The 14,413-nt window shown below is 56.6% G+C and overlaps 1 protein-coding gene across 4 annotated transcripts in view; it reads left to right on the forward strand.

Annotated features, from left to right (window-relative positions):
* SIK3 (SIK family kinase 3) overlaps nucleotides 1-14,413 on the forward strand; it is a 110,663-nt gene that overhangs the window by 86,260 nt on the left and 9,990 nt on the right. Inside the window, exons 7-16 of one of the 4 annotated variants that reach the window (XM_060250921.1) lie at nucleotides 4,931-5,049; nucleotides 5,777-5,887; nucleotides 5,981-6,160; nucleotides 6,247-6,324; nucleotides 6,414-6,523; nucleotides 6,850-7,003; nucleotides 7,179-7,334; nucleotides 7,546-7,616; nucleotides 10,882-11,019; nucleotides 13,569-13,719. In XM_060250921.1, coding sequence (XP_060106904.1) covers nucleotides 4,931-5,049; nucleotides 5,777-5,887; nucleotides 5,981-6,160; nucleotides 6,247-6,324; nucleotides 6,414-6,523; nucleotides 6,850-7,003; nucleotides 7,179-7,334; nucleotides 7,546-7,616; nucleotides 10,882-11,019; nucleotides 13,569-13,719 — 1,268 coding nt within the window. The remainder of the gene's footprint in view (nucleotides 1-4,930; nucleotides 5,050-5,776; nucleotides 5,888-5,980; nucleotides 6,161-6,246; nucleotides 6,325-6,413; nucleotides 6,524-6,849; nucleotides 7,004-7,178; nucleotides 7,335-7,545; nucleotides 7,617-10,881; nucleotides 11,020-13,568; nucleotides 13,720-14,413) is intronic. The other 3 variants (XM_060250922.1, XM_060250923.1, XM_060250920.1) reach the window with 3 other exon arrangements.

The following is a 14,413-nucleotide window of genomic DNA, read 5'->3' on the forward strand; positions in this document are numbered from 1 at the left end:
CCAGCCAGCCACGTTAACCCTTCTCTTCTCCCTAAAGTGACTTAAGTGATACCATTTAAATAAACCAGTGGACCCAAAAGGCTGAACAGGACTGCTTCAGGTCTTGACTGGGTTCTGGATCCATTAGCCCAACTCACTCAGCCCAGATGTTATTCCATGAACAAAGCCATATTCCCAGCCTGTCTGCCTGACGAGCGTGGAGTTTATTGAGTTCTGTTTGCAACTTGGTGCTTCTCATGTTGGAGCTTTCTGCCAAGTGGAAGTGGGTTCCACTGGCTAGAGTCCCTTATCTTCTAGAACAGAGCTCTCCTAAATATTCCCACGCCTTCCTTAGCTGTCTTGAACCCCGGAGAAGCAGGTTTGGCTGCCTTGGGCAGATGTCACGGACGGTCTGGACCGGAACTCGGAATTCCTAGGAAGATAGGATCAGTGCTTGACCAGGCAAATCACAGCCTCTGTTTTTTTGGTGGGAGGGAAAGTTGCCCTGTTTCCCTCCAGGCTTAGTGTGCAGCAGAGATGTTGTTTTTCCCAGCCTTGCTGGCTGATGCCTGATGGTCGTCTCCTCTGGGACAAAAGGAATAACCTTTGGCTCAGTTTAGGGACAGCAGGGCAAACCAGCAGAAACAGAAATTAATTTGTCTTTGCCGCTCTTTCAGTATTTTTTCTTATAGGCATGTGGGTAACTTTAGGAACAAAAAGCTTAGTTTTGGCAGCACATTCATTTTAATTGTAGAGATTCTTCTCAGTTGTGAGGTTTGTAGTTTTTTTTTTCAACTTAATAAATCTGCTTGAATCGGTTTTCAGATTTTCTGATAGTTATTTTTAAAAAGATTACGGTTTTGCCCAGTCATGTTTCCCCCCAAATATTTAATAGGGTCAGTGACTATTGAGCACTTTGTGCTCTTTATAGTCTCTTCTTATTGTTGTGTTAAAAATTTCGTTATCGTATTTGCCACCCCCCCACCTTCGTTTATTTTTAGCTTGATAGGGATCCAAATTCTTCAACTTGTTCAATTACATATTGCAATTATCTCTGGGGATTCAAGACTGTTAGAACCATGTCATCTGCATAACTTCACATTTTGAACTTTGCATCATCCACTTTTATTCCCTCAATTCTATCATCTTGTTTAATTTTATAGCTGAAATCTCTGTTGCTAGTATCAATAATAAAGGAGATAAAGTTCTGAGCAACTCTTCTTGTGGAGCATAAGAACCCCTTCTTTTCAGCAAGATGAGCTAATGGGATTTCCAAACGGGCGGTGGAGGGGGGAGCTGTGCAGACTTTTTTGTCTCTTCCAATGCTTGGAGGACTGCCAACCAGAAGCCCGGATTGCATGCATTTGTGCTTTCTTTTCCCTTCTGTGCCAATGTCAGGCCTTCCTTGGCCATGGCAGGGGCCATGGGTGCTGCTGCTTGGAGACTGCTGGCATCAGCTGCTCCAGGGCAGGGACTTGGCCCACTAGGCTCCCAGCTGAGTAGTGTCCAGTGGAGCTCGGACCTGGTTTGGGCCATGGCAGTGGACAGGGCGCCAGGCCTGATGGGGGTGGGGGTGCAGCTGGACTCTTATGCTCAGCTGAGCTGTGAGGGTGAACAAAAACCGAAGGGGTCTTAGTGTCTAGACTAGGCAAATTAGACATCCACTAAGTATCAAAATTCATTCAAATATAATACAAATAACTTCTGAATTATCTTGAGTTCTACTATATATAACTATTTAATATCAAAATTCATACACACACACACACACACACACACACACACACACACACACACACACATATATATATATATATATATATATATATATATATATATAATTAACAGGATGCATCAAAATTGTAGCAGTACAGCCAGTTGTACAAATACTTCATTACATCACCTCTTCATTGTCCCTCCAGTGACTTTCATTCATAATACAAGATTGCTATTTAAGTCCACAAATTTCCAATAAAGGGGCAGAAGACAAAAAGTTGATTCCGCCTTCAGGCACCTCTTCCAGATATTCCAAGACGTTTCAATTATATCTTCCTTGAGTTTTAGGCTGTTAAACAGAACCTGATTTCAGTTTCTTCATAAACCGACACGGAGTTCATTGCTTTTGAGATGAATCAAATGGGAGAACCCATTTGATTCATCTTGAAAGCCATAAACTCTGTCTGTGTGAAATCGGATTCTGTTTAACAGCTTGAAAACTGAGGATGATATAATTGAAACGTCTTGGAATATCTGGAATGGGTGTCTTGAAGGATGCATGAACGTTTTGCTACTTAGCGGATGTCTGAGAGTGCTAAAGCTGCAGTCCTGCAGTCGGAGCCCTCTGCTCACGACCTGAGTTCGATCCCAGCGGAAGCTGGTTCAGGTAGCCGGCTCGAGATTGACTCAGCCCTCCATCCTTTCGAGGTTGGTAAAATGAGTCCCCAGCTTGCTGGGGGGGAAGTGTAATGACCAGGGAAGGCAATGACAAACCACCCTGTAAAAAGGGCTGCCGTGAAAACCTTGTGAAAGCAGTGTCACCCCAGAGACTGAAACGACTGGTGCTTGCACAGGGGACCTTTCCTTTCCTTTACAATTGGCATAGAGCTGTGAGGGTGGACAGAGAGCAGGCTTGTGGGGGGGGGGGCATGCCAACCCCAGGCAGAAGTGGGACTAAGGTGGAGGCCCTGTGCAGCTGTGCTTGAACGGGGTAGGGAGCGTGCTGATGGGAAGCCAGGCCTTAGTGGGAGGGGGATGATTGTGGTGCTTGCCTCACCCTTTCCACTCTCGCTTCCAGGACCAGGGGGTGGGGCACTTGCTTCTTGCCTCCTGTGGGCGAGGGAGTGTGTGCGTTGAGTGGAGGCTGAAGCACCTCGCTTTCCCTCTCCCCCGGGAGCTCCCTCTGCTGTCTCTTCCCAGCCAGAGGAGGCAGTGATTGGGCCTGCTTGCTGCCCTGAATGCCTGGCGCTAACGGCTGCTTTTCTCTGTGAAGAATCAATAAACGGGGTGGATGCTGAAGTCCACGAGGCAGAGGGCTACTTCTTCTTTCTGTGGTTGATTTGGAGGCCCTTTGGCAATGTGGAGGGAGCGGGGCTGGAGAAGAGAAGAGAAGGGGCTCAGCGGGAGGCAGGCTTGAGAGGCCTGTAGGGGATTTGTTTGCTTGTGCCTGGCAAAAGGCTATCCCGGAGCCTGGTGTCTTCGGCTCTTCCCAGGGGCAGGCAGCAGCCTCCTCACTGTCAGCAGTGAATTGGAGGGAAAGGAATGTTCAGCCCGCAGCAGCTCTCTCTGTGGCAACGACTGCAGGGTTCCTGTGGGCATCGCTAATTGGAGCTCATTGTGACTGAGAGCCTCGCAGTGCAGCACAAGGCTGTGGGCAGGCAGCAGCTGCGGAAGCCTCTGTGGCAGAATCTCAGTGCCACTGAGTCCCTGGGGGCACCAAAGTGCCCACAGCCGGGGTGGGGGGCGGGCGGGCTGGCTGGCTTGGCTTAACCTCTAGCAGGTTCTATGCGGCAAGTCTGAGCCCTCCGAGGCACAGATCCCTGGCTTGTCTACGCTGGGTGGCAGTGGCTGTCCAAAGCAGAGGTCTTCCATATCTGCTGATGCCTGGCTTTTTGAACTGGAGATGCTTCTCTGCGCGAAGCCATGGCCCCTCCTTGGGCTGGCACTGGCCCATGATCCAGATGATGCTTCCTTCTTTAGTTTGTTTGACTCCTGAGAGTAGCCATCAGACCTTAGTTGTCTGTCCTCTGGGGGCCTCAGGGTCTGCACGTCCCTGGCCTCCTTTGCTTCCTGGCCCATCTCCAGCATCTCTCAGAGGCCTGCCAGGTGAGCTGGGGGAGCAGCCACTGAGAGCCCCCTGAGCTTTCTTGGTTCCCCAGATGGGACAAGTGAAAAGCCGGGGCCCTCTAAGCACCCTGTGAGTTGATCCAGCAAATAATTCTGTATTTAGGTGGTTTACATCCATGACATAGTTGAACAAGTAAAGCTTTCTGCGTCTGCTTCCACCCAGCCTGGTGCCTTTTGTTTGTGGGGATTGGCTGGCCCAGTGTTGTTTTGCTTGGCTTCCCCAAATCCCTGCTGTGTGCAGCCCCCCATTGAGTGGCCAGCTTCACCCCAGCTCTCCCCTCAGGCATGGGGCATGACTCTTGCCTGTGGCTGGCAGCAGCTGGGCAAGATGGGTTTATTAAGATACTTCTGTCCTGCAAATACTCTTAGCCAAAGCTGATGAGGCAGCTTACAGCCGAAGGCTCACAAAGGGCAGGTGAGGTGAGCTGGTGCCGGGGGAGACTGGGAAGTGCCAGGGAAGGGTGGGTCGCCAGCACAGGAGCTGTCGCTTGGCCCGGAGGGATCCAGGATGGAGGAGGGCTCAGGGGACTGCCTGAGAAGTGCTCTTCCTGCACAGTCTTCCTTCTGGAATGTTGAAGCTGAGAGTCCCCCCCCCCCCTCCGGGCCTCTTGATGCAGTGGGCAAGAACTGCCTCTGCCCACTTTTGTCTACAGGCAAAGTGTTTGTTTTGTCCCTTGGCCTTACCCTCATGTAGGACTGGCTTTCTGGACCTTGGATCATCTCTCTGACTCTCCCGCATGCCAACGTGGCCCCTGAATGTCTGAAACGTAGCACACCTGAAGCATTTGGCAACCCAGCTGGAGCCCTGGCCCAAGTGGCCTCAGGCTCTCCATGCTCTTGGCTCCCAGGTTGTATGCTGGTGTGATAGGCGGTATTGCCATGCGTGGGGTAGCCAAAGGCAGACCTGGCTGGCCACTCGTCTTCTGCTGCTCTGGACTGGCCTTGGAGCCGGGCACTGTGTGCTGCCAGTCCCTTCCGGGGTGCAGGAGTTTGGTGTTGCATTCTGGAGGGTCCCAACAGGTGTGTGACCAGAGCCTGAAGAGGGAGGTGTGGCTGGCTAGTGGCACACTTGCTGCCTGATTCCACAGCTCTCTTCTCTGCCTTGCAGAGTGTGAGCACCTGATCCGCCACATGCTGGTGTTGGACCCCAGTAGGCGGCTCTCCATGGAACAGATCTGCAAACACAAGTGGATGAAACTTGGAGAGGTGGATGCCGAATTTGACGCAGTGAGTGTTGTCACTTGTCATGCTTTTTTCAAGGACCCGGGTTCCATGCTATGGATATTCATGTTCTGTACACAGGATGCATTATGCAGGTTGGAGTCCAGTGGCTTATAGGAAGAGGTTGAGCTAGCCAGAGATATCTGAGCAGGTGGGGTTTGCAGCAGGGCAAAGAGCTGTACCTGGTACAGAAGACCAGAATATGTTGAGCATCTTGCTGGTGATAAGAGGGAACCTCATTTCTGCCATGCAAGGGGGGGGAGGGTTGGTGTGGTGTTCGGAAGGGATTCCCACCCATGCACTAACCTGCTCAAAGTAGACACCCTTGGTAAGAAGTCATGTGTATTTACCCCCCCCCCCCCCCCCGTTCCCCATGGAGAAGCAAACCAGCTTACCTCTTTCTCCTTTCCTCCATTTTATCCTCACAACCATCCTGTGGGGTGGGCTTGGCTTAGTCTGTACGATTGGCTCAAGATCATCCACAGGCTTCCCCGTGGCCGAGTGGAGATTCGAACCTGGGTCTCCCAAGTCCTCGTCGGACACGCTGACTGGTGCACAGCACAGCACAGCACCCTTCTCCCTGCCTCCTTGGAGAGTCCCTCAGCCTTTTCCTTGAGAGGTGGATTGTCTGAGAGATGAGCTGTCCTGTGTGGTGGAGGCCCCACCCCACACTGTGCTTGTGTGTGTGTGCAAGGGGGGGGGGCAGTCCCTGACACTCTCCTGTGCTTTCCAGCTCATAGCGGAGTGCCATCATCTGAAGGTCGAGAGGCAGCTGGAGCCCCTGAATGACGAGGTGCTGCTGGCCATGGCAGAGATGGGGCTGGATAAGGAGCGAACCCTCCAGGTAGCTCTCCAAGGATGACACAGCAGGGTGGGTGAGCTTGCCCTGGAAGGAAGGAAGGAAGGGGAGGTGACTGCTTGTCTCTTTGCCTTCCAGTCCTTGCAGACAGATGCCTACGATCACTACAGTGCAATCTACAGCTTGCTTTGTGACCGCTTGAAGAGGCACAAGAACTTGCGCATCCCGGCTACTCCGAGCCTGCCCCGGACCATGCCCTTCCCTGCACCAGCAAGCCTCCAGGTTGGCCTGGCGTGGGTGGAGCTGCCTGCCTTGTGTGTAGTTTGGCCCATCCAGAGGGACTTTGGGGGGCCTGGTATCCAGCTGTGCTTGCACAATAGCGTTGGCTTGTTTCCCCTCTGCAGGCAGAGCAGGCAAGCAATACAGTGAGCATCAATGTGCCCCAGGTGCAGCTCATCAACCCTGAGAACCAAGTGGTGGAGGTAAATGGCTTCAGCCCATAAAACCTTTCTGGGGCGGTGCTTTGGCATCCTCCTGGAAGCTTCTGAGTCCTGGTGTGCTTCTGCCCTAGACCGATGGAACAATGAACCTGGACAGCGATGAAGGCGAAGAGCCTTCCCCTGAAGCTCTGGTCCGTTACCTCTCCATGAGGAGGCACACAGTGGGAGTGGCCGATCCTCGGTGAGTCTTTGCTGCTGTTGCCTGTTGGCTGCAACTTGCACCCGGTCGTGATCCGTCTGGCCGTTTCTGCTCTGCTGCCGCAGCTTGCCTCTGACACCTGTTTGAGGGCGGCTGCTTCCCCACCAGTGCTCCGGAGCCCCCTTGCTGTGTTGGGTGGCATTTGTCCCTTATGGGTGCCCGTCTCTTCTTCTGCATGGCATGGGCCAGGGAAGATTCTGGGCAGAAGTCCAACGCGCAGGTTTCCCCTGTTCCTCCCCCATGACGGGCAGGAGGGGGGCAGCGGTGCCTGGGGGAGCGCCTCTGAGTCGTGCTGGGTGTGTTTGCAGGACAGAGGTGCTGGAGGACCTCCAGAAGCTGCTGCCTGGCTTCCCCCGTATTGCACCGCAGGCCCCCTTCTTGCAGGTGGCTCCCAACATGAACACGGCCGCCAACATGCTTCCCATGCAGCACCTGCAGCCCACAGGCCAGCTGGAGTACAAGGTACGGGGTGGGGGGGCAGTTGCCTAATGGCGGCCGTAGTGCACAAGGGGCAGGATCTCCCCGGCCTTGCTGCTGAGGTCCTCCTTCCTTGGAACGGGCTGCCCCCTTCCCACCTACTCCAGTCCTGCCTCAGCAGGCAGCCGGGAGAGGTTGGCAAGGATGACTTTTCTTGCAGGAGCAGTCCTTGCTGCAGCCTCCAACTCTGCAGCTGCTGAATGGCATGGGACCGCTTGGGCGACGGGCCTCAGACGGAGGAGCCAACATCCAGCTGCATGCCCAACAGCTCCTGAAGCGTCCTCGGGGTCCTTCTCCCCTTGTCACCATGACACCAGTGAGTGGCCACAGTGGCTCCTCCTGCCACAAGCGGTCCCGCCTTTACCAGCGTGGGCAGCACCTGTGCTGGCTGCTGGCAGGCGACAGAAGTTGGGTCCGGTGGATTTTGCCCTGGTTGTGTCCTCTGAGTGTGGAGGTTTCTGCTGGGCCATGAGGGTGTGGGGCAGGAGTCGCCTTGCAGAGCCCAGCCCTTGCTTCTCTCCTCGCAGGCCGTGCCCGCCGTGACCCCTGTGGATGAGGAGAGTTCAGATGGGGAGCCAGATCAGGAAGCTGTGCAGAGGTAATGTCCTGGGGCTGCCCAGTCGCTGGCCAGGAGGTTCCCTGGCAGTTTCTGCTTTGCCTTTGCTTCTGGGGGAGCTGAAGCCGGGGCCTCTCTCTGCTCCCTCTCACTAACGTCCTTCTGCTGAGCGGATAAGTCAGCCTTGCTGGCATTCGGGCTGCTGGTGCGAGTCGTCCTGTCCAGTCAAGGTGCTTGGGGAAGGCCTTTCGACACTCTTGGCACACGCCAGCGGCTGCAGCAGGCGTCCAAGGGACTCGCCGTGCTGCTGCTCTGTAGCTTCCTTGAAGGCCCCTTCCCAGATTCTCCTGGAAGAGCCTCCTCAGGGAGCAGCCTCCTGCAGGGCAATGCTGGCATTGCTGGGTCCAGCCAAGCCAGGAAGGGGGGCGGGGACAAGTAGTGCCTTCGTGGGTGGGGGAGGGGCTGCCAGAGGAGGATGGGGGAAGTAGAGGGGCGAGGATCCACCCGGGGCATGTCACAAGCAAGGCAGCTGGGACCACCAGCTCAGGGTGCGTTCAGTGGTGGTGTGTTTTCCCTGGATGAATGAGCCCCGCTCTTCTTTAGTGCCCAGGGAAACAGAGAGTCCCTCCCCTCCTGAATGCACCGTCCTCCACTGACCTCACTCTCCAGGTGACCGCAAAAGGGAGAGCTGCAAGATATGGGGTGGACACGTCCCTCCGATGAGGCTGCCTTTGCAGTATTTGGCCTGAGGTCTCACAGCCCCTGTCAGGGCATGGAATTGCCTCCCACTTCTGCTCAGCTCCAGAGCTCTCTTCCTGGCCGTGGGTCTCAGCCCAGCTCCTTGCAGGGCCTTCTGTGCCTCTTCTCCTGCTGGTCTGGGCTCCTGAAGTTGCCTTGTATCATAGGCAGGGGCTCCCGGGGTCCCTGCCTGAGATCTTTCCATGGTCCTGACTATGGGGGGCTTCCACGTGCATCCCTGCTGCTGATCTGGAGTCCCTCCCTTGCCTCTGGGCTTAAGACCCTTTGTGCCCTTTTCTGTTAGTCCTTGGTCAGGATGGAAACTGCCTGCAGAGCAGCGGGGAGTTGAATTCCCGATGGGCCAGACGAAGAGGAGCAGCTGGCACACAAACACCCCCCACCACCACCACCTCCCCACCCCCCTTTTGCCCACGTTCCCACTTGTTCAGCTCTTCGCATTAGCAAGCTGGCAGAGTCCATGTGATGTCCCAAAACACTGACTGCTGGGGGGACCAGAGGCCGGTGGGTGGGCCTCCCCTCCTGGCCTCCAAATAGAGCTCACATTTTCTTTCCTTCTCTCTTTCTCTCGTCTCTCTGTTCTCTCCTCTGAGCTGGCGGAACAGTTTGGTACAGTTAATGGCAAGATTGATCTCCAGGGGCTGGAAATGAAATGCTCTTAGCAAACCACAAACGCAGAGCTCTGCAGGAAGTTGCCCCCCCTCCCCACCAAGCAAACAGGGCAGATGGTGACGTGGCCCCAGGCTCTGGCTCCGTTGCGTTACCTGTGCTGCTTTTCCCCTGGGGAGGTGCTGCAGTGGCCGTGGTTCCCTGTGGTCTCAGGGCCCTTAACGCTTAAGCACCTGCGAGTTAGAATAGCTGCAGTTTGCTTCTGAGAGCACTGGGGGGACTCTGAATGAGATGCAAAAGCAACTTGGGAGTAGCCCTGCTGCAGCACAGAGGTCAACACCCAGGAAGCTGCCTTCCTCTGAATCAGACCCTTCATCCAGCATGGCCAGGGCTGGCAGTGGCTCTCCGGGGTCTCCAGCAGAGGTCTTGCGCATCACCTACTTAAGAAGAAGATAATACTGGATTTATATCTCGCCCTCCATTCCAAATCTCATAGTCCCAGAGTGGTCACAATCTCCTCTACCTCCCCCCCCCGCCCAACAACAGACACCCTGTGAGGTGGGTGGGGCTGACTGAGCTCTCCCAGCAGCTGCCCTTTCAAGGACAACTCCTACGAGAGCTATGGCTGACCCAAGGCCATTCCAGCAGCTGCAAGTGGAGGAGTGGGGAATCAAACTCAGTTCTCTCAGATAAGAGTCTGTGCACTTCACCACCACACCACTACACTGGCTCTCTTAACTGCCTGGTCCTTAGAAGTGGAGATTCTGGGGATTGAACAAGGGACTTTTTGCATGCCAAGCAGAGACTGTTTCTGAACCACAGAGTGACTGAGACAGATCCACAGTTGAAGCCAGAACCCAGCCTTCCCTCCCTCCCTCCCTCCCTCCCTCCCTCCCTCCCTCCCTCCCTTCCTTCCTTCCTTCCTTCCTTCCTTCCTTCCTTCCTTCCTTCCTTCCTTCCTTCCTTCCTTCCTTCCTTCCTTCCTTCCTTCCTTCCTTCCTTCCTTCCTTCCTTCCTTCCCTCCCTCCCTCCCTCCCTCCCTCCCTCCCTCCCTCCCTCCCTCCCTCCCTCCCTCCCTTCCTTCCTTCCTTCCTTCCTTCCTTCCTTCCTTCCTTCCTTCCTTCCTTCCTTCCTTCCTTCCTTCCTTCCTTCCTTCCTTCCTTCCTTCCTTCCCTCCCTCCCTAACTACCTTCCTTTCTTCCTTAAGTGTGAAGCTTCCCTGTACCTCTTTGACCCCTCCTAGGAGGCTTTTGGACAGTTCAGTAATGGCCAGTTCCTTCTCTCCCTCCCTCCTTCCCTAACTTCCTTCCTTCCTTGAGTGTGAAGCTTTCCTCTACCTCTTTGACCCCTCCTAGAAGGCTTTTGGACAGTTCAGCAATGGCCAGTTCCTTCTCTCCCTCCCTCCCTAACTTCCTTCCTTAAGTGTGAAGCTTCCCTGTACCTCTTTGACCCCTCCTAGGAGGCTTTTGGACAGTTCAGCATTGGCCAGTTCCTTCCTTCTTTCCCTCCCTTCCTTGGTCCTTATGGTGCCTATGCCAGACAGCAGAAGCTAGGTGGCGCACTTGGCACTTTGCGTGGCCCCGCTCTTGGCGTCTGGGCCTGCTGAGGCCTCCTGCCCGGGGAGTTCCCCTTTCCTGACTCTGGCCAGGGTGTCGTTCAGGCTTGTGCCCCCCTTGGCAGTGGCTGCTTTGCTTGCCGGGGTTCTCCAGGGAGGCCTCCAGCCAGCCAGCCCCGCTTCCCCTCCCTTCTTGCGCAGCAGCCCTCGGGGCTCTAACCCCAGACGCTTTGCTTGGGTCCCTGGTGTAGGTGCTTTGGGGCCAGGGGGTCCTTCTGCCTTGGCCCGAGGGAGCTGGGCTGCGGGTGCCCCCCATAGCCCCGCTGCCCTTTCCTCTGCTCCCGCGCCTCCCCCCCCCCTCACCACATGTGCTCCTGCTTGTTGCAGATACTTGGCCAGTCGGTCAAAAAGGCACACTCTGGCCATGACCAGCCCCACCGCTGAAATCCCACCCGACTTGCAGAGGCAGCTGGGACAGCAGCCCTTCCGCTCCCGGGCAGCACACCTGGCACCCGAACAGCACCGGTGAGTAGGGCCACCGGCAGCTTGGGCAGCTCTCTCCGTGCCAGTGCCCCCCTCAGTGGGTGCTCAGCCCAGGTGCCCCTTGTGGCGTTCCTGGATTTGCCCCACCTGCTGCTGCTTCTCCGCACCGCCTTCCCTCCCTCCCACCCGCCCACCCGTCCTGGGCTGTGGGTCCCCGAGGGTGGGGTGCTCCTTCCTAGGCTGGAAGAGCCAGACGCCTGTGGCAGGAAGCTGCTTGCTGCTTGGTCCACTTGCCCAGCCTTCCTTCCGCTCACCTGGGGCCCCCCTGCCTGGTCTGCATTTGAGAGCAGTTGAAGGCAGGCTGGGAGGGGGTTGCTGGAGTCAACTCTTTCCTCTGGGATCGTGCCCACGGCTGCAGGATTGTCCCTGTGGATGGGATTCCTGTGTGTGCCAAAGGAGAGCCAGAGAGAAAACTGACATCCTGTGTTGGTGCAGAGGAGGGTGACAGCAGCCCCTCCGCCCCAGCTGACCCTTGTGTGTGTTTGTGTGTGTAAATAGTCCCGTGACGGACTCTGTCCCCGAACTTGGTGTTTTCTCCCTGCAAAATTTCCTGGCAAAAGGTCCCCCCACCCCCCCTGCCACCACCACCAGGGGAGACTGTGCCAAAGGAACAAGTTCTGACCTTTGACTGTTGTGAATCTGGGACTTGGAGAGTCTCTGCTGCGGCCCCTCCCGGCACTCCTTCCTGCGGCCTCATGGGTGACTGCTGGCAGGTCTCTGCTGAGCTGGGCCAGGATGACACAGCTGGAGCAGTTGGACTCTGAGCTGGCTGTGGCTGGGCTGGTGCCACGCTGGAACCCGAGCAGGCCAAAGAGGAGGAGCTCTGACTCTTGACTCCATGGGGGACTCCGTAAGCAGCCCTGGAGAGAGGCCCTTGTCCTGCCCTGCCCTGCCCTGCCCAGAGACGATCACCAGGGCCGCCGCCACCACCAGGGCTTCTGCCTCCAGGGCCGAGAGCTCCACTGGCCTCTTCATTCACAGTCTGAGCTGTTGCTCAGGAGTCATGTTTGGTGCTTGCTGTAGCTGTGCAGGGGAAATCCTTGTCAATCCCTCCCCCCGCACAGGTGCTGAGAGCAGCGCAGTGGCAAGAGAGGGAGGCGGGCTCCTGGGCGGGGCCTGTGCCTGAGGAAGCGGGGCCCCCCGACACTTGAGCTGGGGGCAGACCGAGCAGCTGCAGAGCTGCAGTTTGTGTGGGAACCAGAAGGCCGTTGGGGATTCTCTATCGGAGAAGGGCTGCTTTGTGGCTGGAGTTGGCAGAGCCCAGGCGGGCACGAGGGAGCAGCAGTGGAATGTGTGGCAAGGGGGAGCGTAAGAGAGGCCATGTTGGATCAGGCCAGTGGCTCATCCAGTCCACACAGTAGCCAAAAAACCCAGGTGCCAGTGGGGCCTCCCTCTGTTGCCCCGCCCCCAGCACCAGAAGCCCTCCCACTGTTGCCTCTCCCAGGTGCCAAGAATACAGAGCATCACTTGCCCCAGGCAGGGCGGGTGGGGTCCTCAAACGAGTGCCCCTTGATCTCATGCCCTCTGACGTTTCCTGCGACTGCAGGCAGGCTGTCCAGTGGCTGTTTGAGCAGAAGGGGGCGTTCTGCACATATTTGATGCACTATTGCACACAGAGCAAGACCTGGCTTAAGTGAAATGGGGGGCTCTGGGGAGAAGGGGCTTATCAGCCGGGGTGTGTGTGTGTGTGTGGGTGGCACAACCCTGGACATCCCTGCAGCAGCAGCAGCAGCCAGAAGCCGACTCAGCAAAGAGGAGTCCACCCCATCTCGTTTCCGGCTGCTCTTCCAGGCCTCTGGGTTGCTTTGTGACCTATTTGATGAATTGATGTCTGGAGGAAGTCCACTTGTTGTTTCCCACCCTCCTCCTGAGGAGCTTGAGGAGGGGCACAGTTTTCTCCACCTCCCGTGTTTTGTTGCCACCATCCTGTGAAGTAGACCAGGCTGGGAGTGGCATGGCCCTTGTCTCCCACCAAGATTTGTGACAAGAGTGGCCCTCCCAGGCTCTAGCCCAGAACGCAGCCCACCCCTCCCAGCCGGAGGCTCTCTGGGCCCTGGCAGCCAAACAGTGGCGGACAGCAGAGTCTCGCTTGCTCTCGGCAGGTCTCTCTGCTGCCTCCAAGTGCTCACTGAGGTCCAGCAGCCTGGCTGTGACCCTGCACTGTCGCTGGCAGGGATGGCGCTGGGAGCCTTCCCCCTTGCAGCCTGTCCTGGGGGGTGGAGGCAGGCAAGGTGTGCCCTTGGATTGGAGACGAAAGAGTTTCCTTTTGTTCTGGGGAGCCCCTTTCTTTGCACCCCCCCGCCCCCACCTGGCTCCTCACCTGGAAGTTCAAAAGAGTGAAGTGCCTGCTGTGGCCTTGGGGTTGGTGGGGGGGAGAGGCTGCTGGAAAACCACATGATGCGATAGTAATTGGGTGCTGCAGGCCTCTGAGATGGCCTGGCTGAATTGTGAGGAGGCTGCTGGGAGCATGGGCGTGGCTGGCTTTGTGGGCGTCCCTGATCCTTTCCTCCTCTGTGTGTCTGCTTGCACAGCTACATCTACAAGGACTCCAATACTCTGCACCTGCCCACGGAGCGCTTCTCTCCCGTCCGCCGTTTCTCCGATGGGGCAGCCAGCATCCAGGCATTCAAGGCCCAGCTGGAGAGGATGGGCAACCACAGCAGCATCAAGCAGCTGCAGCAGGTGGGGGAGAGGCGGAGGAAGGCAGCCATGCCGGGGGGCTGGGGGAAGGCTTCCGGAAGAGTCCATCGCTTCCTCTGCCACACAGAAGGACCACACAGCCAGGCCTTCATCAAGGCTGAAGCAGGGAGGAGAAGCAGAGGGGCCCTGGGGTGGGAATTGGATGGGCTCTGGGCATTTCCGGAGCCAGCACATGGGGGTAGGCAGGGTAGGCGGCCGCTTCTGGCGCCACTGGGTGTCCCCTCTCTGCCCTGAGCTGAACTCTTCCCAACTCTGGTCAGGCTTCCTGCAACACGAGACGCCGGAGCGGGGTGGGGGCCGGCACTTGCGTAGTGCACTCCTTGCAAGCAGTGTGGTACTCAAGCACACTGTTTTAGCGGTGCCCAGCCAGTTTTGGGTTGAAAGCGGCCAAGGGGTGCCTTCCCATTGCACTCATCAGTGCAATGGGAAGGCCCCGCTCGTCTGCTTTCAACCCAGAAGTGGCCGGGCACCTCTAAAGCAGTGTGCTCTTCGGAGACTTCCAAGGCAGCCTCCAAAGAGCGTACTGGAGGGGGAAGTGGCGGCGTGGTAGCACTCTTGTGCGCTGTCTGTCACTCCCTTGCCTTTCAGCCTGTGCGATGACATCACTTTCGGTGACGTCATCAGGTTGCGTGTGCTAACTTTTTCCAAAGGAACTTGGGGGTTGGGGGGTGCGACA

The sequence above is a fragment of the Heteronotia binoei genome, chromosome 12, assembly GCF_032191835.1.
Source record: "Heteronotia binoei isolate CCM8104 ecotype False Entrance Well chromosome 12, APGP_CSIRO_Hbin_v1, whole genome shotgun sequence".
NCBI classification, from domain to species: Eukaryota; Metazoa; Chordata; class Lepidosauria; order Squamata; family Gekkonidae; genus Heteronotia; species Heteronotia binoei.